At 45.0% G+C, this 21,600-nt stretch overlaps 1 protein-coding gene across 1 annotated transcript in view; it reads left to right on the top strand.

Moving 5' to 3' along the window:
- Positions 1-21,600, top strand: part of Hhat (hedgehog acyltransferase) — a 255,752-nt gene that overhangs the window by 128,161 nt on the left and 105,991 nt on the right. Inside the window, exon 9 of the mRNA XM_033762250.1 lies at positions 9,344-9,379. Within this exon, the coding sequence (XP_033618141.1) occupies positions 9,344-9,379 (36 nt within the window). The remainder of the gene's footprint in view (positions 1-9,343; positions 9,380-21,600) is intronic.

The following is a 21,600-nucleotide window of genomic DNA, read 5'->3' on the forward strand; positions in this document are numbered from 1 at the left end:
GATGTCTGGCCCATCCACTGTGCCACCTGGCTCGATCTGAGAACTTCCTGGGCTGTTTGATGCCACTTTTTGGGGTTTGTTTTTTTCCTTCGTACTGAGGATCGAACTTGGGACCTTGCTCTTGTGAGGCAGGCTGCAGCACCACTAAGCTAAATCCGCAGCCCTAGGTTAGTTTGTTTTTCAGTATTAGGGATTGAACCCAGGGCCTTTACAGTGACCTACTTCCCCAGCCTTTTTACTTTTTATTTTTGAGTCAGGATCTCGCAAGTCCCTGGGCATGAATTTGTAATCCTGCTGCTTCAGCCTCCTGGAGTACTGGGTTACAGATGTGCCACCAATGTCCTACACACTTTCTTTTCTAACACCAGGGACTCTTCATCCCTAGTCCTACCCCAACAGTTTCATGTCTCCTTAAGCATCCTGCCTTGCTATATTTTACTTCCCCAAATCCACTGTATTCCTCTAAGAATAAAGAGTAAACTGTTTTATTCTAGGAATTATAATCTTTTGAAAAGCATATCTTACTTATAGTGCGCAAGTCACTTTGAAATCCCTGAGTTTTAGTGAAGAGATCTGAATTCACGTGGAAGCGGGGTCACCGAGGCTCACGTGCTGAGTGCGGGCCACACAGTGGTACAGAGCACAGTGGCCCAGAACCTGCTAGCACCATGCAGTTGCTTTTGCTGGGCCATTTTACTTAGTTTGTCAAGAAATGCGTGGACAGTGACTTGTAAGTTTAAAAGCTCCGTGGAAACATTAGTTATTATTTCCATGAATATGGACTTACGGTTCATGTTTGAATTACTTCTTTATCAGAATTTATTTTTCTGTTGTGGCAGCAAACTGCTGTGATGGTCACGGCAGCTCACGGGTTTGGGATACATTGGCCACGGCCATCTTTTTTCTCCATTGCCATCTCTGGTGGAGACAGGATCCGGAAAGCATGGAGGCACTGGCTTGGACTTTCTGTTTTACCCCGGCTCCTGCAGGGGGCAGGCAGGAGACTCGCTGTCTCTCTAGCACTGTCGGTCCCACAGGAAGTCGGGCCTCCTCTCAAAACAAGCAAGCAGACAAACAAAAACATGTCCACTGCAGAACTTTTTTTAAAAAACAGTAACAGGTGGAGCTGAAGATGACCTGCAACACCACTCAGGGTCCCATGTTTCAGGAAGCACTGTTTTGGGCATTCTTAGAGATGAAGATGACAAGACTCAGGAAGACAGCATTGTGACGTTTTGTGCAAAGGACTGAAGTCTGGCAGCCCTGGTCTTGTGAGCCTCTGCTCTACCACCTGGTATGTTTCAGCCGCCTTCATCTTCCTGCCCGTTTCCTGGTCAGTCCGGTGAGGAGGGTCATAAAGGGTAGACTGAGGACTTCTGTGCCAGGGAGGGAGGCAGACTGAGTGCACACAGACACTTGGCATTTAATTCTACACAAAAAGCTTATTCCCTTCCAACTCCAGCTCCTATGGCACCTTTCACATCTCTATATGGAGACCGAGCCCTTCATAAGGCGTTCGGATCAACTTTCCGTGGCAGAGGAAATGCAACTATTCTTACATATTTGATGTCCAATACTTGGAAGGAGCTGTTTCTCTGGGAAGGAGCTCTGGTTCCTTTTGGTGAGAAACAGCTGTTAAAACCATAATCCAAGAAAGAGTACTCATTGTGGCTAGGGTTTTTTCCCTAACCATTTTCAGTAGACAGAGATTTTTTAAAAGGAAAAACAATTCTGAATTTATCCTGATACTTGTTTTAAATGTAGAATTACAAAGGTTATACTTACCTGATTTGATTTCTGTGTTTTTATCTTTTTCTTCTATGTGAAAAATTTGTATTTCTAATGAAATGACCATAAATGTTCATATTATATGCAAAAATAATTGAAAGGAATAGTACCAACATTGTTATTAAAAATACTACTGAAAACAGTAGAAACATTTTTATGTGTCATTCTAAAGGTGATCATTGTGAGTTGTATTTTAAAGTCAAAAAATCCTTTTTTGTTCTTTAGTAATTATGTTCCAAACTTGACATTTAATTAGATTTGTTTCATTATGCACTCAATTCTGGGAATAGCTTTTTTAAAAAATTGCTTTTCACTTATGAAAAATTTTACATGGCTTCAAAAGTATAGTCCACAAGGTAAACTATATCCATAAATTTATCATTGTTTCCTCTGATGTGCTTCCTCTCTGTCTCTAAGAATAGTTAAGTTTATCTTTTTATTTTAATAAGAAAATGTATGTAAATATTTGTGTCCATCTCCCTTCCTTAGGCAAACTTACTTTTTTATAATGTGTGGTGCTGGGATGGAACCAGCCAGGGCGTGGATCTGAGACAACCCGAGTCATCATCCCTGCTTAGCAAATGATGACATGAGCACATTCTCTGCTCTTCTGTCTCAGTCTGTCCTGCAGACCATTTCACGTTGCTGTCAGGTGACGATCTGTCTCATTTTTAACAGACTCCTTGTGTGTTAGTCTGTTTTCTATTATTATAACACACCTCAGATCATCACCTTATAAAACGAAAAAGGCTTATTTTGTCGATGGTCTCAGAGTTCCGGCCAAGCTCTGTGGACCCCCTTCCTGTCCGCCTGTTGCAGCGTAGCACACCGTGGCCGGAGAGCTGGTGGAGAAGCCCGCACACCGTGTGGACAGGAAGTGGAAGGAGGAGCAAGCGGAAGGGGCCGGAGCCCCTTCAGTCTCATGCGCAGCGTGTTACTAGACCCCGCCTCTTGACCTTTCTCATGACCTCCCAGGAGCGCAGGCTGGGAGTAAGTAAGTGTCTGGTACACGGGCCTGTCTGGACCGTCTAGATCCAAACTAGTGGGTTTTGCCCAGTCTTGCTTACTGCAACAAACAAACAGCGCTCAAGAATAGTCTTCACCCTGAGTCTCATCGCTTGATGGAGGCCCCCGGGGAAATGCCTGCCGTGGATGTGAACAGCCCCATGTGTGCCACACAAACCCGCACTTGACTTTCAGCCGTTTGCTTAAAGGTGTTAGGTCTCTGCATAGATGTTCTCATTCTGCTTCGTGTGGTCTTCTGTCACGGCCCCGCGCAATACCAAGTGATATAAATGTTCCCAGTGTGTTCTAATGTACGAGAAGCTTAATTTCCCTTCATTGCTTTTTCTTTCCAGGATATTCCTTGCTCATCTTGCTTAGTTCTTCCAAATAAATATTACAATAAACTTGTGTCCATTAAAAATTCCTGATGGTATTTTTACTTGAATCATATTAAATTTATAGTTTAATTTGAGGAGACTGACGTTTCTATGTTGATAGGTCTAGCCAACAGCATTTTATGTTTTGATTCGTTCAAGCCTAGTTTGATGTCTCTTGGAGTTTATTTTTAAATAATTTTTATATTTACATTTGGACATTTTTTATTTTATTGAAATATTCCAGTATTCCTTTTTCTATCTTAAAATAAGGTCCTCTTACTGGGTTTAAGTTAATTTGTATAGGTGATGTTAATTTGTATGTTGATATTTAACCCACTGTTATTAGAATTTCCTTGTTGGCCAGTTTTCCATGATTCTTTTGAGTTTTTCATATGAAAATCATATATACAGGGAGAGGGAAGAGGAATTCTTCTTTTGGTACCGGGGATTAAACTTGGGTCCTTGCGCTTGCAAGGCAAGCAGTGGAACCACTGAGCTAAATCCCCGGCCCAAGGGGGAATTCTTGACTTCCTTCCTCATTCTTTTAGCTCCATGACTTCATCTTTTTCAGTTGCTTTGGTTGGTACCTCTGTCAGAGAGTTCAGTAGTAGTAAGACACTGGGCATCCTTGTCTTGCTCCTGACTTCAGAACAAAATCTTCTAATGTCTTTTCTTTCTTTAATGGGCTGACTTGGGGTGTGATGTGCATAAATATTTTATTATGCTATGGATGAATCTGCCAATTACTAAAATTTTGAGGGTTAACAGATCTGGGTGTTAGGTCTTGGTGAATGCCTTTTCTAAATTTATGGTAAAGGTCAAGCATTTCTTCTCAATAGTTTTATTAATGTGATGATTACATTAATGGATTTCCTAATATCAAACCACCTTTGTGCCTTAGAAAACATTTTTAAAAAAATAACATTTACTTCTGCATTTAGAAAAGGCTGATGGGCAACCTGGCCTCATAGTTCTTTATTATTCTCAATAAAAGGCCGTATTCCCCCCAGGCAGCCACATCTACAGAGAAATCCTCAAAATGGTGTCTTTGATGCCTCTGGAAGTAACAGGCCAGGCACCTGGTCTGTCCCATTGCTATTAGTCTGCTGGTGTTTGTGCTCCCTGGGTGTGTGAAGAGGAGTCTGATTTTGGGGTAGGGGTTCTGGCTAATGGACTCTGTTTGGGTTCAGATGCTGGCTTTATCCCTAGCTGTGGGCTGATGGGGCAGTTACTGAACTTTCCTGTCTGTCAGTTCCTTGCGGAGGGGATAGTAATAGCACTTAACCAGGCAGTGTGGATGGGAAGATTAAGTGTGCACATGTGTGGCTTAGGAGAGTACCTGGCATGGATGAAGGGTTGGGTGTATGTTGGGCATGATTCTCAATGCCCTCCTCCCTCTCCACTCCTCATGCTGGGTTCACATGGTGAGAAACTGTAACCTTTACTTTCTCTCAGCCTCCCTCCCTTTCCATGATCCAAGGAAGGTGAGAAGCAGAATTATAGTTAGCTTGAATTGTACCATACCTTTTATTCACTGTGAAGGCTCTTAGCTTTAGAGTTGATGTGTTTAAGATCCTGCTTTTTGACCCACCTCTGGGGCTGGAATATTAGCTCTTAGTGGATTGGGACTTTCATGCTTTAGGTACCTGCACAAAATTAACTTTGGGAGTATTTCAGAGCCTCAAAACGTGCTTTGCAATGGAGATCTTTTGCACGGTCTGTAAGAATGGAAAATTCCCTGGTCACTAGCAAAACAAGGAAGACAAATGTTACCTTTCAAAGATTGTTATTTTTATAAGGCAAATATGATTTTGAAGATGTTTACTTTTCAAACACTCACTACATAGGGTGCTCAAGCTAAGTCTCCAGGAGCTAGTCCATGTGTTATAGATGGGGCAGTGGAAGGGATAGGGCTTTGGGTGGTTGGACACCACCTCCACGGAAAGAAAGAAATCTGTAGTCACATCGTCCCCGAGGCTGCAGGCAGTTCCGGAGAAAGTGCTGGTTGGTGTTACTGTGAATTGGGCGAACCTTACTTTTGAAAACCTATAGCCATCCAGACACAAAAGGATAAATAGAGAATGTACTGAGAATTGTCAAATTTATAGACAGAAAGTAGTGAATAATGGTTGCAAGGGAAGAGGAGGGGTGGGAAGTGGGAGATGATGTTTAATGGGTTTGGAGTTTTAGTTTGGGAAGATAGAAGAGTTCTGAAGATGGAGGCTGAGGATGGCTGCACAGCAGTGTGGATGCACTGGGTGTGTGCGTGTGTATGCGTGTGCCCAGGCCCTCCTACATGCTCTGCCCTGTGTGAGTAACTTAAGAATGGTTGAAATAGTAAATTTTGCCTGGGCTCCCAGCCACTCTGCAGGCCATTCTCTCCCTCCCATACTCCAGCTGTCCTCGCACACTTGCTTGAGTCTACAGACAAACATTTCGGACTTTGCCGTGAAATTAGATCTGTGCCTGCCTCTCCTGTCCATAACTGCCACCTTGGGCCAAGCAATGGCTTCTTTACACCTCCCTGCCCTGTTTCCACTCACCGCCCATTCTCTGTGGAACACACACCAGTGCAATCCTTTTAACCTATAGATCAAAGCATACTATTCCTTCTCCATAAGAATGAATTTTAAACACATTTTAGAAAATACTCTTCCCCTACTGAAACCCACTTACTGCTCCCTGTCAGTGTTCAAAGAAACCCAGATTGCATCACGCAGAGCCCTTCGGGGCCTGGTGCCCGCTCACCTCTCAGACCTCAGCGTGTCCCCATTTCCCCTTCTCACCGTGCTCTGGTCACCCGGGCCTTTCTTTGGCAGCAGCAACCACAACATTCATTGCTTCTCAGTGTGGGTCCCACTTTCCAACTTGGCTCCTTTCCTCGGATGTCCCACTGTCTGGAGCATTGTTCCTCCGATCTCTGCGTGGCTGTCCCTTCCTGACACAAGAATGCCCCTCCAGAGCGCTGTGGAGCTGTCACAGTGCTGTCACCCTGCTCGCGTTCTCTGTTTTCAGACACTCTTTATTCTCATACTTGCTGGTTGTTTACCTCTTCCGTCCAGAATGTGAGCTCCCAGAGAGTCGAGGGCCTTTTCACATGGCCACCTCTGTGCCCCAGCGCCTTGGTCAGTCCTGGTGCGTGGAAGGCTCTGAGAACATAGTTACTGGGGGGAAGAGCACCCCAGGATGAAGCAGAGTGGCAAGATGGAAGACACTCATGCCTGTGAGATGCTTCGATTTCCTCCCTTTCCGCCTCCCGTCACATCTGCTGATGCTGGTTTACACCCTTGAGTCACTTCTTTCCCTGTGAGTGTCACCTCTCCACACCCTTCTCCATCGTCGTGAGCGGTCTCTCACAGACATCCCTGAAGCTGCTGCCCCTAGTTCCCTCTGTGACCAGGCGATCACACGCCTAAGAATAGCACAGTGCACTTCTGGGCAGGTGCACTGTGTTTTAGGGGGCACAGCCTTGCACAGGAAAAGCGGAGTGCCTGTGTGTGTGCAGCGCGTGGCGTGAAGATGCTCACAGAACGAGGCCTCTCTGCTCCCAGCCCCCCGCCATGTGCTCGTGTCTGGGCCCCCCAGGCCCGCTCTCCTGCCTGTCTTGGGCTCTGCCGCCCTGGCTTGGAGCCCTTGCCTGTCCCACCCGATCCTGTGGTTTTCCAGCTGCCCCACTTGGGCCCTGTGTAGGAGCTTTCAGTCTCTGGGCTGCACTGTGATGTACCAGAAGTCCTTTTAACAGTTTCTTTCCCAGTGAGTTATGGGGAATGGGGCCCCCACTAAAACAATTTTTCTCTCTTCAGTACTAGGAATTGAACTCAGGACCATTGTACTTAGCTACACCCCTAAACCTTATTTATTTATTGTTTTAAATTTTGAGACAGCCTTACAAAGTTGCTAAGTTTCCCAGGCTGGGCTCGAACTTGTGTTCCTTCTGCTTGTACAGTCGTGTGCTGTCACCTGGCTCCATCAAAGCAAGCTTTAAAAATAGGCAAGAAGCAGATTTCTTTCTTTCTTTCTTTTCTTTCTTTTCTTTCTTTTCTTTCTTTTCTTTCTTTTTTTTTTTCCTTTGGTATTGGAGATCGAACTCGGGCCTGTGTGCTTGCGAGGCAGGCACCAGAACCACTAAGCTAAAAACCTGGCCCAGATGATCATTTCTTGAGTGTGTCCTGGGGACCGGCTACAATGTGTCTGTCTGTTTCACGTGCTAATTCTCAGAATTTCCTGTGGCTAAGGCTCTCCACTTCCCCAGTGAGAGAGCAGACTGGAGGAGGCAGCAGGCCCTGCAGAGGCCTGAGGGAGCAGGGTCAGTGGGCCACCTGCAGCCAGGAAGCTGGGAGCAGCAGTTGTGGAGCTGGGAGGGGCCGCCTGTAAAGAACGGCCATGCTCAGTTAGTGGTCGAAAGGACAGCTCCAGCCAGTGAGTGATTTAGCAGCTGCGCAGGAGGAGCCAGCAATTCGTCCCCTTAGAGCTCAGCCTGACCCCAGCTGCCGCTTCTCCTGGCAGTGAGCTCCTCGGCCTCTCGGATCTTTAATTCATTCAGGAACACACGAGAATACCAGTGCCTGTCTCAGGGTCACATGCGCGCCAGGGCAGAGCACGGTGCATGCTGCGCTCTAGGCAGGAGTAGCAGCGTCTAATGGTGTCATTAGATTTCCCATGGATCGTTCAAGGTCATCTTCCCATCCCTGCCGCTGTATGGAAGCTGTAGACTCCGCAGCTGCAGCTGATGCAGTGGAAAAGGCCGAGTGAGCACAGGATGAGCCAGCAGAGGAGCTGACATCTTTTTGCCACCCCCATCGGCCATAGGTACAGCAGCTTAACAGTTGCTACCTGGGGCACAGACATCTCCTTATGCGGCTGAGCAAAGTAGCCTTGGTTTTGGTTGAGAGGAGCGATCATCTGTTTTTTAAAATCTGCATGAAGTGCACTGGTAGGAAGAACTAGCATCTCTTCCGATCAGTGTAAGATCAGGTGGAACAAGCCTGTTCTCCCTGTGGGCAGAGCTCCCTGTAGAGAATTGCTTTGTACAGAAGGCTTCTGAGGAAATAGAATTTCTGAATCTTGATCTCCTTTCCTTGAATTTTGTAATTACTACAGGTAAGTAACAGCGAATGATGCAGGTTACATTCTGGCTTTGAGTTTCTCCATTCTGACTTGCTCTGAGTCCCTGGTCTGTAAAAACAGTGTGGACCTAAGTGAACCTTGTCATTTAAACAGACCCCCAGGAATCCATTGGGGGGGTGCTAAGAGTGCTGGGCCACTCCGGGGGTGGAGCTGGGAACTGGTGGGCCTGCGGGGTGGGACCCCACTCTAGGGTGAATTCCCATGTCCACTGCCCGAAGGGACAGGATTAACTCTCACCTTAGGTAGATTGCCAGCCAGGGAGCTGGTCTTTGCACGGGTCAGGACAGCCAAGTGTGTGTGCCAGGGGTGTGACTGCCTGCTGGGCAGCAGCATGAGTTCAGCCACGCTCAGAGGGAGAGCAGGGCACTGGCTTAGTCCGTGTGGGTCAGGAGGGGATGGGCCTGTTAGTGCCGTTCGTTTGGCCTGAGCCAGTTGGTGGTGTGGGCGGAGGAGAGACGGTGACTTACTGGTCCACTCTTGCCCAGAGCTTACCAAACGCCGGGTGGGAGGTGAGGGCGCAGGCCGGCTCCGGGGCGTGGAGCTGCAGCACTTCTCCCTCCCTGCTTGGCAGACCAGACTTTGGGACAGGGCTGCTCTCCATGGAAATCTCCCCAAACTAAAACTGGGTGTAGCTCAAAGACCAGCGTTGATCCCACTCCCTCCTTTAACCTGGGTGATTCTGTGCTTTCAAAACCCTTTTTACTTATTCTGAGTAAGGGAACGACGAAGAGAATAGTGTTATAAAAAGACTCCTGTATTGGGAAAACAGCAGTTACCTGTGAGTCTGCTGCACCTTTGCTGTCCTAGAGCTGTGACCTGCAGGGCGACTGCAGCTAACGGCCAGGCCTCAGCCCCGGGATTTCCGAATCTCTGTCTGAGGCGGGGTCTGGGCCTTTGTATTTCCGACACTGGACTCACCTTTGAAAACCACTACCATAGGGTAGCGCATCCCTTCATCGTACGGAGTGTCAGTTTCTGTGTTTTGTTACATCACCCTTGGTGCGAATATGTTGTATTGACCTGCTTGTCTTTGTCTCTTTGAACAGGTATTTTGACGTTGGACTACATAATTTCTTAATCAGGTAAGCCAGTGCTTTTTGTTTTAAATAGCATATTGGAAAGTTGTATTGAAAATAATTTCGTATTAAATATGTTGATAAATAATGATGATTGTATGTTGTCAAGGAAATGCTGCCAACACTGTTTCTTGTGTTAAATAATCAAGGAAACCTGTGTTTAAAGCGTTTTCATTCGCAACTGGCTGTTAACCGAGACCTGGCCCCAGCTACTGCAGTGCTGTGAAGACACATAGGGCGGTGCACAGGGCTGGCTGGTGTTCAGACGGAAGCAGCCCGAGCCAGTTCCTTCCTGCTGAATTCAGTCTTTTTCAAATGAATCGACTGCTTCTTTTACAGTCACAAAGTGTACAGATTGAGGGATTACAGACGGCAGTTTTCTGTCCAAGTTTATCAGTGATCTTTCCTAGAATTGTCTTATGGGGCATATTCATTTCAAATAGCTATTAAATCAAAGATTAAATGAAAATATACTGGAATATTAGTAGTTTCATAAGGGTATATGTAAGTTTTAAAGTCAACTTTGCTGTGTTTTCTAAACATTTGCTATCATGCATGCATCATTCTAACAGTGGTAAAAAGTGACTGTTAAAATGCCTGTCAAAAATAGGAGCAGGAAGCCATGACACTCGCTGAGGAACCACTGTAAACTGAAGATAGAGATGATGTACAGTGATTTGGGTGACTCTGAATGCTAATTAGTCAACTGAAATCTGTGGCTGAGTCGTGCGTTCTGTACAGGTTTCGTATGAGACAGGGTGTGACCATCTCCCACTGGGAAGTGTGCTCTGAGCAGAGCGCCCATAGTCCAAATCGCCTTTATTTGTGTCTCTGCTGGGTTGCATATTGTGGTGCTGTAAGTGGGTTGCACATGCTGTGTCTTCTTTTCCAAGGCCTCATCTGGGGCTGGGCAGTGTAATCCCTTGGCCTACCCCAGGCCCAAGGAGTAGGGATCATCCTTGGTTTTCTTCAGGATCTCAGTCACAGATGCAGGTGTGCAAACCACCACATTTTCTCAGCAAGGGACGTGCATTTTAGCAGAAGAAATAAAGGACTGATGAGGCAAAACCATCTGGGTTTGTCTCCAGGAATGCATGGGACTCTGAACTGTCTGGTGCTTTGTACTGTGACTCTCTCGTGTATCTTTCCTGAGGGCAGGAATTGTCTCTTACTCAACCAGTACATCCAGAAATATGTATAGAATCAGCCTTCAAGAAACTTTTGTGTTAGCGGAGAATTAATGGAATGAGAAGACATGGAGGGAAGATGGGGCTAAAACATGCTGTCCGTTTATTCGGCAGTTACGAAGCGTCCCACGCACTGGGTATGTCTGGGATGCTGACAGACAGTCTGCTTTCCCTGACCGTACACTTGCCTGGCTTGGGGTGTGAGCTCGGGTGGTCTGGCTCTGGGTGCCACCTCCCTGTCCTTGCTTGGACTTAGTCATTTCTCCTGAGCTGGGGCTGGAGGAGGGAAAGGAGCACTCCAGTGACTCCAGAGTAGCGAGTGCTGGTGAAGCAGTTAATTTTATATACATCCAAACTCTTTGTCTCATGAAGTTGAGAAATAAATTTGTGACAAATGAAAAAATTTAGAAGTGTTTATTTAAAATAGAAGAAGGAGCTCTTGGTGGATACCCAAGAGGACATTCTGAATACATGTCTGATGTGCCTTCTTTGTTTTGGCCTTATGTACAGGGACTTGTTTTAAATGGGTGGCTTTGTGGGCTTAGGTTTTAAAGGAAATGAGGTATTTATCTGGTTTGCAGGACGCTGAGTTTGAAGGAAACTGGTTACGTTGCACTTTTAACTTTTCTAAATCCACCCCTTGGGGAGGAGCTGTCCACCAACGTGGCGTAGCTTCTTCCAGGAAGAAAGGTTTTCGGCTCCCTCTTACTGGAGCTGTTCTTGTGTTTACCTTGGATCTCTGAGCTTGGTTTTTCTGCCTGTATTAGTTCCTAACCTGGATGGGCTATTTTCTTTTGACTCGATCATTAGGCGCCCTGACTGCCTTACTCATAGTAACCGAACTGAACTACCCGATGGGGACCCCTTGACCTGGCAGGAGGCCTTTTTGGGCAGATACCAGAAGGTGCTCTGGCTTGGGCACTGTCCTGGCTGCTTTTTCTCATTGCTGAGATAAGACACCTAGCACCTCATGTTAAATGAGGAGATTTATTTTAGCTCGCAGTTTGTAGAGGTTTCAGTCTGTAATTGGCTGTCTCCAAGGCAGGGTGACAAGGTGGCATCGCAGAGCAGGCAGGAGGTAGCAGAAGACCACCAGCAGCAGCAAGTGACAGCAGCAGCCTCTTCCTATCCCTTACATGCTATCCAGGCTGCACATCCTTAGGGCGGGGAGTGCTCACACCCGGGTGGGCCCCCCATCATCCACAGCCATGTGCCAAGCCAATCATGAACTAATGGAGCAACCACACCCTCGATCCCAGCATCACACTCTTAATCTCAACATCACACAGTCTAGCTCCAGCCTCCCTTGAAAAGCCGTACCACGTGAGACTTTGGGGGACATCTGGACCCAAGCCAAAACAGTCTCTCTAACCACAGTTGTGTAAGGCAAGCCCAACTGGGGGGCAAAGCTTCTCTCCTCTCACCACCTCCCTGGGGTTTTCCTTCCTTTACTTTGGGAGGGGTGGAGCAAATGAGCTATGCATTACTTACCTGATTGGGAATGAGGCCAATCTCCCTGCAGAAAGAAGTCCGGTCCTGCATCGCCAGCCACGCAACCATCCTCACTTCCCCAAGGAGACAGCTTAACCCTCAGGTCCCTGAGGAACACAGACTGTTGGCCCATACCTCTGAAGGGTTAGAGACTCCACGTGGTCCTTTCCTATTTCCTCTCTAGGGCCTGGGAACAGGGTCAGGTCGGAGGTAGGTGGAGGTCGTGCTGGGAGCAGACCATCTTTGTGCCTTAGGACCCAGCATGGGTTGGCTGCCTTTATCTGCAGCCTTCTCCAGAAAACCAGTCTTTTTCTCAGCCAGCAGTGCAGCCAGGGCAGTGGGGGAGGGGACTGCGCACCCTTTATTCTTGGGGGTGTGGGTGACAAATGCTCCCCCAGAACATGACCTTGCCTCCTAGTTGGAAAGGGAGGGTGGGGCAGGTGGGAGTTTTTCCTCTTAAGTGGGAGAAACTCTTGTGTCGAGCCAGCAGAAGATGTTAAGTCCCCTTTAGGTGAAGAGAAAGTGGTGTCAGTGGGTGGAGAGAGACGCAGAGTGTGATGGCCAGGGTAGGCAGAGGTCCTGCAGTGCCCCCGAGAGCAAGGGATTTTCCTACAAAGCCATCCTTAAGATGGGGTAGGAATGTGACTCCCACTGCTAGATCACATGTGCCGGGTTGGTGTAACCTGAAACTGAAGAATGAACTTCAAGGAACAGCAGAGGTAAGAGTAGGAAAGATTTATTGAGAGAGAGCTCCGAGAGACAGGAGGGGTCCCGAGAGTTGGCCACCGAGGCCCTTTGTCAGAGTAATTTATACAGCAAAGTCACAGTGTGGGTACAATGTGGGTCAGACTAGGCGATCTTTAGGATTACAGGTATAGTTGCTTAGCCAATATTGATCCAGTAGGGAAATGAGTCATGTAGCAAGGGTGCGTGGAAAGAGCAAAGGCGTTTTGGGAAGGGATGTTCTGGTCACCCGCCTGGGCCGCTGATCCTACATGCACTTCCTGGACCAGGTGGTGCTAATTACAGTGTAATTTCGGTTACTGCTCGTCCCTTAGCGGGGCGTGCGGACCTGGCCACTGCCTCTGCATCTTGAAGCCTGGGCTTCTTCAGATGCACTCCCCCCAGCCACGATTCTGATGTCTTTATTTTCACCCACTTCTTTGAAAGTCCAGTCTCTCTCTGACTGTATATTAATTTCTACCTAACTTAGCTGCCTATCACACTTTGAGGAAGCCTGAGGAGGCTGGAAGAGTGGGGTGGGAGTGTTAGTGGGACTTGAGGAATCTGTGGTTTGTGACCACAGAAGGGGAGGAAATGTTTCCCTTTGCAAAAGAAGAAATGGGTATGGTCTTTGTTGTTTTGTTTTTAGATAAATACACCATTGACTCCAACAGTTCTTGAAGTGTTCTGTGGCTTACCAGGTTGTATGGAATCCTTAGCGTTTGCATAAAAGAAACTGCAGCTTGTCTGAATTAAGCAGCTGCATCTTTTACACCGACGGAGTAAGTGGACGTCTCTGGGTGATGTAGATGTCCCCCAGCCCGGGCCCCTGTCCGTGCATGGAGGGAGTGCTTCCTGTAAACGGGTGGAGTGCTGCACAGGACCTGTCCCGATGAATGAATGATGAGCACTTTCCACACGAGTGTTTTATGAAGACTGTGGGAAAAGTCAGCTCAATCCTTTATGCATCTTCTAGAAATCAGAAGGAAGCCTTTGAGGAAGCTGAAACCACAAGTCACCTGTGCATAAACTCAGAAGGCCGTTGGTTGAAATTCTTAATGTGTCACTACGAAAGGAAAAGGGGAAAAATGACCATCCCGCGGAAAGAGGTGATGGAACAGGACAGCTCTGTTTCATTATAGATGAAGAGGTCTACATTGCTGCCTGTTTAAATGTAGCTTGGACTAGCTCTGGCAACAAAGTGAAAAAGATCTGTGGTTTTAAACATTTGATTCTTGCACTTTTGTGGGCCCAGAACTGTAGTCATCTCACTCCCCCTTTTTAAGACAGCCTGACCTGGCTGTGTTGCCCAGGCTGGGCCCAGACTCCTGGGAGTGTCACCGGGTCATGTCTGAGATGTCCCGAAGCTGAAATAAGGAACTTAATCCACCCTTTTGTAGACTGCAGGCCCACCAACTTCCATCATGGTAAACGTTTTCCGGACAGGATATGTCTGTAAAAGGTACAGGAAGGTAGAAACGTAGGACACACTCAAGAGTGCAGTGTGGTGCTCGGAGCCGGGAGAGGCCTTATTTCCTGGAACAGGGAGCATTTGTTATGGTGGGTGGAGAGCTGGGAAAAGGTGCCCTCCCCAGAAGGGTACCAGCCCATTCTACAGAGATGGGCAGGGGCTTTTGTTTTGTTTTTGGTATAGGTAATTTAAACATTCTTTGGATTCTCTCATCCTGCTCCTTTATCATGGGATCAGATTCCTGCTCTTTGCTTTCTCAAGTGAGCTAATCCACAGACTTTTGTGGAATCCTGGGGGATTTGGGGTATGACAAGCATGGTAGGGAAGGAGCCTTGGGTGACTGCTGGGTCCTGGAAGTTGCAAGAAGGACAATTATTACTTATGATTTCCTTATCTCCTTTCTGCTGTTTCTTGTATCATGGACTATGGGGTGCCACTGTGCTATGTGCTGTAGCTTGCCCCTGTACTGAGTGCATCATGGCAAATTTTTTGAAAGGCGCATTGTGGGTATATAACACCTATGTTTATTTTTTAGAAGTATTTTTATTGATGAATTATTAATTTTAATTTGAATTTTATTAGACAGTGCGTGTTAAAAAAGTAAAATACCAATAAAATATTAAACTTTAATATGTAATGAGTATTTAGAATAAACATCAACATTTTTAACATCACCTGTTTACCTGCTTACAAGATCTGAAAAATAACAGCAGAAATAAATTCCTCTATGAACTACAATGAAAATACAAATAAAACTCTACCTCAGAAATAATCTTTACTTCAGCTGTCACACCAAGGCAGTTTTCACATATGAGAACAGCATGATCCATGTACAGAATCACTTGCACTGAGAGCATGTGTGTTTTTTTGTTTTTTTGTTTCTTGTCTTCTTTGGTAGGACACCCTTGATGTCTTGCTGGTCTTCCTGTTTTCTTATGATGTTTCACCTGTCTGTTCACTGGTCTGCTCTAGAATTCTTTTTTTGAGTTCTTTGGGCAGATACATACTGTTCTTTCTCTGTTATAATTGATCATTTATCAGTTCCACTCCCAAGCCTCTTAAGAAATTTTCTCTGTGATATTTGTACTTGTTCATTTCTTTTTAAACTATGAAACAATTTTAGGATGGAGTAATAGGCAATCATTGGCAATGCTTTGTGTTTCGAGTGACATAGTTGTTGTACAACTTTGTTTCGTTGTGAAACATGACCTTTTCTGGCTTCATTTGTGTTGAGGATTCACTATCAATCTTTTTTTGTTTTAGAGACAGGTTCTCGCTGTGTAGTCTAGGCTGGTCTTAAACTCAGGATCCTCCTGCCTCAGCCTCCCAAGTGCTGGGTACAGGCATGCACCATCACATTTGGCCTCACTATCAGTCTTATCATCAGGGTGTAATGCTAACAGTATCAATGTTACTTTAGGTTTTTTTTCACCATACAGGAAGCCGATGTTATATCTTTCTGAAATCTAAAATTGTACTGTACATTTTTTTATTGCGAACTTGCAACATTTTTTTCAAGGATCTGAGCTTGTTCTTGGAAATAGTTCCTGTGCTGGCCAACTGGTATTCTTTTAGCAAATGTAACATCATTGGTTAGCTTGTGAAACCGTTATGGAATTTGACATTGAGATTACTTTTTAAAATAGGTGCAAGTCTGTTCACAATGTCATACTGTTTATTACTGTGTAGATAGAGGTCTGGTGGCTGAGTTCTAGGATAAATTTCTAAATTCAAGGTGTAAAATGTTTTTGCATATACTAGGGCATATATTTTTATATCTGGAAGGTTTACTTGGCACATATTGCTGAAAGCTTCAACAACCATGGAGTAGTTGTTCATCAATTGTAATTTAGTTGGACAGTGTATAAATTGCTTGACAGTTTAAAGCAAAGCTTTCAAAAAATGAGTAAATAGCCAAATTATCAGAACTTTTTCTTTCTTGAGAGTTTTGTCATCAAAATGTAGGCAATTCTTTAAAAAAATCTTTTAGCATTTTTGCTTTTCCTATTTTTCCCCTCAGTACCAGGGATTGAACCTCGGGACCTTGCACTTGCCAGGCAGGCACAGCACCACTGAGCTACATCCCTAGCCCCAACATGCAGGCAATTTTAAAGGAAGCCAAATCTCTTGAGTGTCATTATTGTTCTAAAAAATCTGAACACCACCACATCTGTCACTTCTCTGTAAATCCTTTAGTTTCTGATGACTAGAATGATAAATTTCTGCTATAAAGGCTTTTAGTTTAGATGGTGAAGTACCATGATGAATATATTTTTTGTATTATTACTACTGATACATTTAGAATATTTTACTTGCATTTCATTATTAGTATATTTGAACACATCTTATAGCATATCGTCCTTTACAATTTCCAACATTGAATCACAGTGCTGGCATCCTGTCCAGTAGATTTCACCCTGGGCAAGAACCTAGTAGCAAATCTGACCTAGTTCTAATATTGGATTGTTCAGGTATACATGACCATTTTGTAGCATTTTGACTAGTCAAATGTTTATTTACATCACTTTTTCCTTCCATATCTGAATCAAGGTCCTCCTTCTGTACCTCTGTCTTTCATATCTTGCTCACTTCTTTGGCTTACATGATCCAAATCATCATTAGTAGACCAGTCATCTGAGGATTCAATTTCAACCTCCTTCCAAAGTCATAAAAGTGGATTTTCATGTGACATTTTACTGAATTGAGCTAATTCTACAAGAAAAATAAAACATTAAAAATTATAAATACAGAAAAATGTAACATGGTGCATAACATTGTAAAGCTCACCTGTTTACACTTCGACACAGGTGCATACACCTTGCTGTTCATCTACTGAGTAGGTAAACACAAAGATTGCTTCCTGTGTTCCTAGGCACAGCTGCTACCATTATAAAATACATGTTTTCATTAAAAAAATATGGCAGAGGCATCTGTGACCCTGAGTGAGGAATCAAGTGGGGACAGTGTAGTGCTGCAGGCCCCTTCTGTGTGCCCAACATAAGAGAGTAGATGAAGCACAGGGTGCTATCAAGACTGGAGCTACCTTTCTCCCAGTTTCTCTGAAACACTAAACTTTTAAATTTCACTGTTTGGAAATGTTCTCATTTCTTTTATGCTTATAAACTTGTAATTCAGGAGTGTGTTCACCTGTATTTCTTCCTGTTTGCTATATTGTTTATATTTAACTCTTCAGTCCATTTCAAACATGTATTTCGAATATGGATCTATCTTCAATTTTCGAAATGGTAAAATATACGTTCTCATCATCTTCCACATTTATTCAGAGACCAGATGTGAGTTCATCAGGGGCATTACTTTTGTCATAAGGAAGACGAATTCATACCAGTTAGGACCCACTGGAGTGCAAAGTGTGAGAATCCTGCCCTTGATACTATTTAGGCAAATAGAACAAGGCAATGAGCCTCCTGCATGGCCCTACAGCTGTTTGAGAAAATTTCTGAAGTTACATGGCCCCTTCAGGAAATGAATTCTTTTTCATACATCAGCAGATTCTGCTCATGGAGTAGTGCATTACACAGGGTGGACTCCGTGAAGCAGCACGTGCCCCTGGGAAGTGTGATTTGTTCCTCGAGAGAAAAGGTAGACCACAGCGGCTGTTCACTTCCTGTGCTGTCCCTTCTTCTTCTAGAGGTCCTGGCACTCCACTAGGGTGTAGTGTCTTTGAATTTCCAAAGGGCAGCAAGTTTCATAAATATGTGAATTACCGATTCCCTGAAGACTGAAATGAGCACACTACCTGCCTTTGGCTTTCCCTTCTTGGCACCCTATGCCTGACCCATCCATAAACCTAGTCCTGTGGCAGAACAGACAAGTTGTCTGAGCTGAAAATAAATTTAGGTTTTGCTCTTGATAAATCACAGTGTAATTTTCTTTATCTTGTGTGCTACAAGTTGACCACTATCATTAATTGCTGCGGTCAATTGTAGCATTCACAGTGTAATTGCGAGGGTAAAATAGATCTGCACAAATTGAACTGCTTCGGCATACTTGTCAGGCTGAGTATAGGCCACCACTCCTCCCCTCCTCAGCTCAGATAAGTGGACAGAAGACCAGCTTATCTGTCTGAAAGGAATGTGCAGGTACTGGCCCCAGGAAGTTGGGGTCTGGGTCCATTTCCACAAGGGGTGAGGAAACTGACAATAGCCAGGGATGAAGCAGCACAAGTATACCCTTGTAGGTTGTCTCCTCCCATTCCTCCCCTCTCTGTCTGACTCTGAAAGCCTTTGCAGACCTGAACATGGTGAGGTGGAGATTGGAGGAGTACGAGGCCCTTCCACCTCCCTCAGAGGTGGATTTGAATAACCCTGTGTTCACTGAGCCTCTGGGGGACCTGAAACAACAGTGCTGATGAAAATCCCTGACCACCATTATTGGGGGACATTTTGGGTTGTGTGATGCCTCAAAGGATCAAAACTTCTTTGTAGCTCTAAGAAGTTGAGTGGTCAAATGAGGGATTAATTCAGGCTTAAGGCCTCCTGAGGAGAAGAAAGAGGAAGGCCAGGGATGAGCCCCTCTTTTCTGTTTCCCCTTAGGACCATTAAAACCCATTTGAGCTCGGAGCTACTCTGGAAACCAAGACTTTAAGGGAAGGATGGGCATTTGTCTTGGGAGTACGATTAGATGGTAATGGGAAGATAATTAGGGTCTGTATTCTGTCTAGCAGCTTAGAAACAGCTAAAGTGTATGTGTTCTGAGTCCACTGAGAAACACAAAGCCATTATGCATGTATTTTTAAATATACAGAGAAGAGATGACTCAGAGGTGAAATACTTCCTTTGTTATGTAGGATTTTAGTGTTGTTTTTTTTTTTAATTTTGCAGATATAATACTGCAGTCTGCTTCTATTTGTGCAAGTAAATAAATTCTACAAAAAAATAAATAAGCTGCTCCCATCTGAGATGAGCCAAGTGTCTGAGTCTTTGCAGCCCTAATTAGGTACCAGTGATCATTCCCAAGCTGGAGGGGAGAAATGGCACCTGGGGAAGTCCCAGGCCTCACTCATCCCTGTCTGCTGTAAAAATGCATCCTTCGGAGAAGCTGTGCCATCCTGGGTTTCTTCTAAACTTTCCTTTGCTTCCAATGTTGTCTGTGGGGTCCGGAAGCCAGTGAGTGGTGCGGTGCTCCCTAAGGAGGTGTTTGACATAAAAGTGAAGAATGTGGGGTGAAGAAGCGCTGCTCCCCTGCACAGGCCCTGAGAGTCGTGGTGCGAGGCAGGTACAGTGCTGTGCCAGAGCGAATGTGCTTTCCAGGGCTGCATCCCTGCCACTGTCCCTGCTCCAAACCCTGTTGGCTTGGTCTCTGAGTTGTCTCGCACCCACTCCTTTTTTGTTTCAGGTGGAGAAACTAAGCACCTTTGCCTGTAAACTTGTCTTCCTAGCTGACAGCTGAAGTGATGTTGATAATACACAGTGGGTGCTTGGCATCTGTAGGCTCCATGTTCATGGATTTGGCCAACTGCAGTTTGAAAATATTTAGTTAAAAAATTTCATGTGTATTGAATGTGTACCCGCTTTGGTTCCGAGTCATTTTTCCCTAAGTCATACAGCATAACAACAACTCTGAATATACCATTTACCTTGCACTGGCTGCTATACCTCATCTAGAGATGATTTAAAGTGTATGACAGGCAGGGTTAGGTGCAAATACAGTAATACCTTTGTACATGAACAGAAGCAGTAGGCAAAATTTTGCTTCCTTTCACAGGAATACGAACGCAGCTATCTTCTCTGCTCTGACCTGTGGTCGTGGCTTCCTCTAGTCGAGATCGTGGTTACACACAGCCCCATGTATGCTTGCTGTGAAGCGTTTTTATGTGTGTGTTTAGCACCACAGCACTGCACAGTGTTATTCAATCCAGCTTGGCTCCAAAGAAAGTGCAGAGCAAACATGGTGGTGAAAAGGAAGGGCAGAGCAGTGATGAAGGTGACAGCAACATGCGGAACAAGAATGGTAAGAGGCTTGAAGAAAATAACCGTAGAATTGAAGAGAAAATGTGGAAAAGTGTTAGCATAGTATTCCTGTGACTGATCTGGCCTCAAAGTGCAAGATGGGAAAATTGACAATCTTGACCATTTTGAAGAACAAAGATGTCATCAAAGAAGCTGTTGTAGCAAAAGGAGTAGTGATGTTAGACAAGCAGAGGACATGGTGCAGGAAGAAGTAGAAAAACTTGTTCATGTTGTTCAATGAGAAACAGCTGGCAGGTGATAGTGTTAGAGAAGCTATGATCTGTGAAGAAGTCAGGAAAGTGCAGTGATTTACTGCAAGAAGACCCTCTATAAGTACGAGTGATTAATTTAAAGCCAGTGGAGGGTGGTTTGATAAATTCAGCAAGAGAAATGGCATCCACAGTGTGATAGGACATGGTGAGGCTTCCAGTTCTGACAGGGCCACTGCAGAAGCCTAGAATTAATTTGTGGAATTCATGAAGGCAGAAGGACATGTTGCTTAACAAGTGTTCAGCTGCAATGATACAGGGCTCTTCTGGAAGAAGATATCAAACAGGACCTAAACCACACAGGAGAAAATGGCACTGCCAGGGTGCAAACCCATGAAGGACAGATTGACCCTTTTGCTGTGTGTGGGCAGGCTTTATGTGAGCAATAAGAGTATTTATTCCAATCGAGAACAAGTGGGCTGAGTCCAAAAAGAGAGTCAGCATTCTGCAAAGGGAGAACAAAGGTTTTAGAGAGGAGGGGGTTGCCAGGGCTTGGTCCAGGGAGTTACTGCCTTGAGGAGTTTGGGGACAGAGAGAGAATGGCCACACTTCTTGAATGGCAGTGCAGGTGTAATGTTTGAGTTTCCTGGAACTGAGGAGTCCCACATGGTGCTCTGCAACAGCCTCACCCACTGGGTGTGACAAGCACTGTTCTAGGTGTTAGGACAAGACAAACCATGTTGTTGCCCTCGCTTAGCTCATACATTATTACCCACTGCAAGCAATAAGCAGTGTTTGACAATGTAGATGAGCCTGGGGTTGGGGTTGTTGTGCTGAGAAAAAATAAATAAATAAAGCAGTCACCCACTAGCAAATATTGCATGATTCTATGTATATGCAGAAGCTAAAACAGACTCCTAGAGGCAGAGTATAGAATGGTTGCAAAGGCTGAGGAGAAGATGTTGCAATTGATGGGTGTAAAACAGCAGCTTTGCAAGATAAATTCTAGAGGCTTTGTACAACATTAGATCAATCTAGGTCTAGGTAAAACATTATGCCTATAGCTGAGAATACTGTATTGTACGCTTAAAAATTTCTTAAGAGGCTATATATCCAGCTGGGTGTGCTGAGAAGTTGGTGAAATTGGGATTTTTTTTTTTTTTTTTTTTTTTTTTTT

Source organism: Fukomys damarensis, unplaced genomic scaffold, assembly GCF_012274545.1.
Source record: "Fukomys damarensis isolate Sample0158 unplaced genomic scaffold, DMR_v1.0_HiC HiC_scaffold_11, whole genome shotgun sequence".
Lineage (NCBI taxonomy): Eukaryota > Metazoa > Chordata > Mammalia > Rodentia > Bathyergidae > Fukomys > Fukomys damarensis.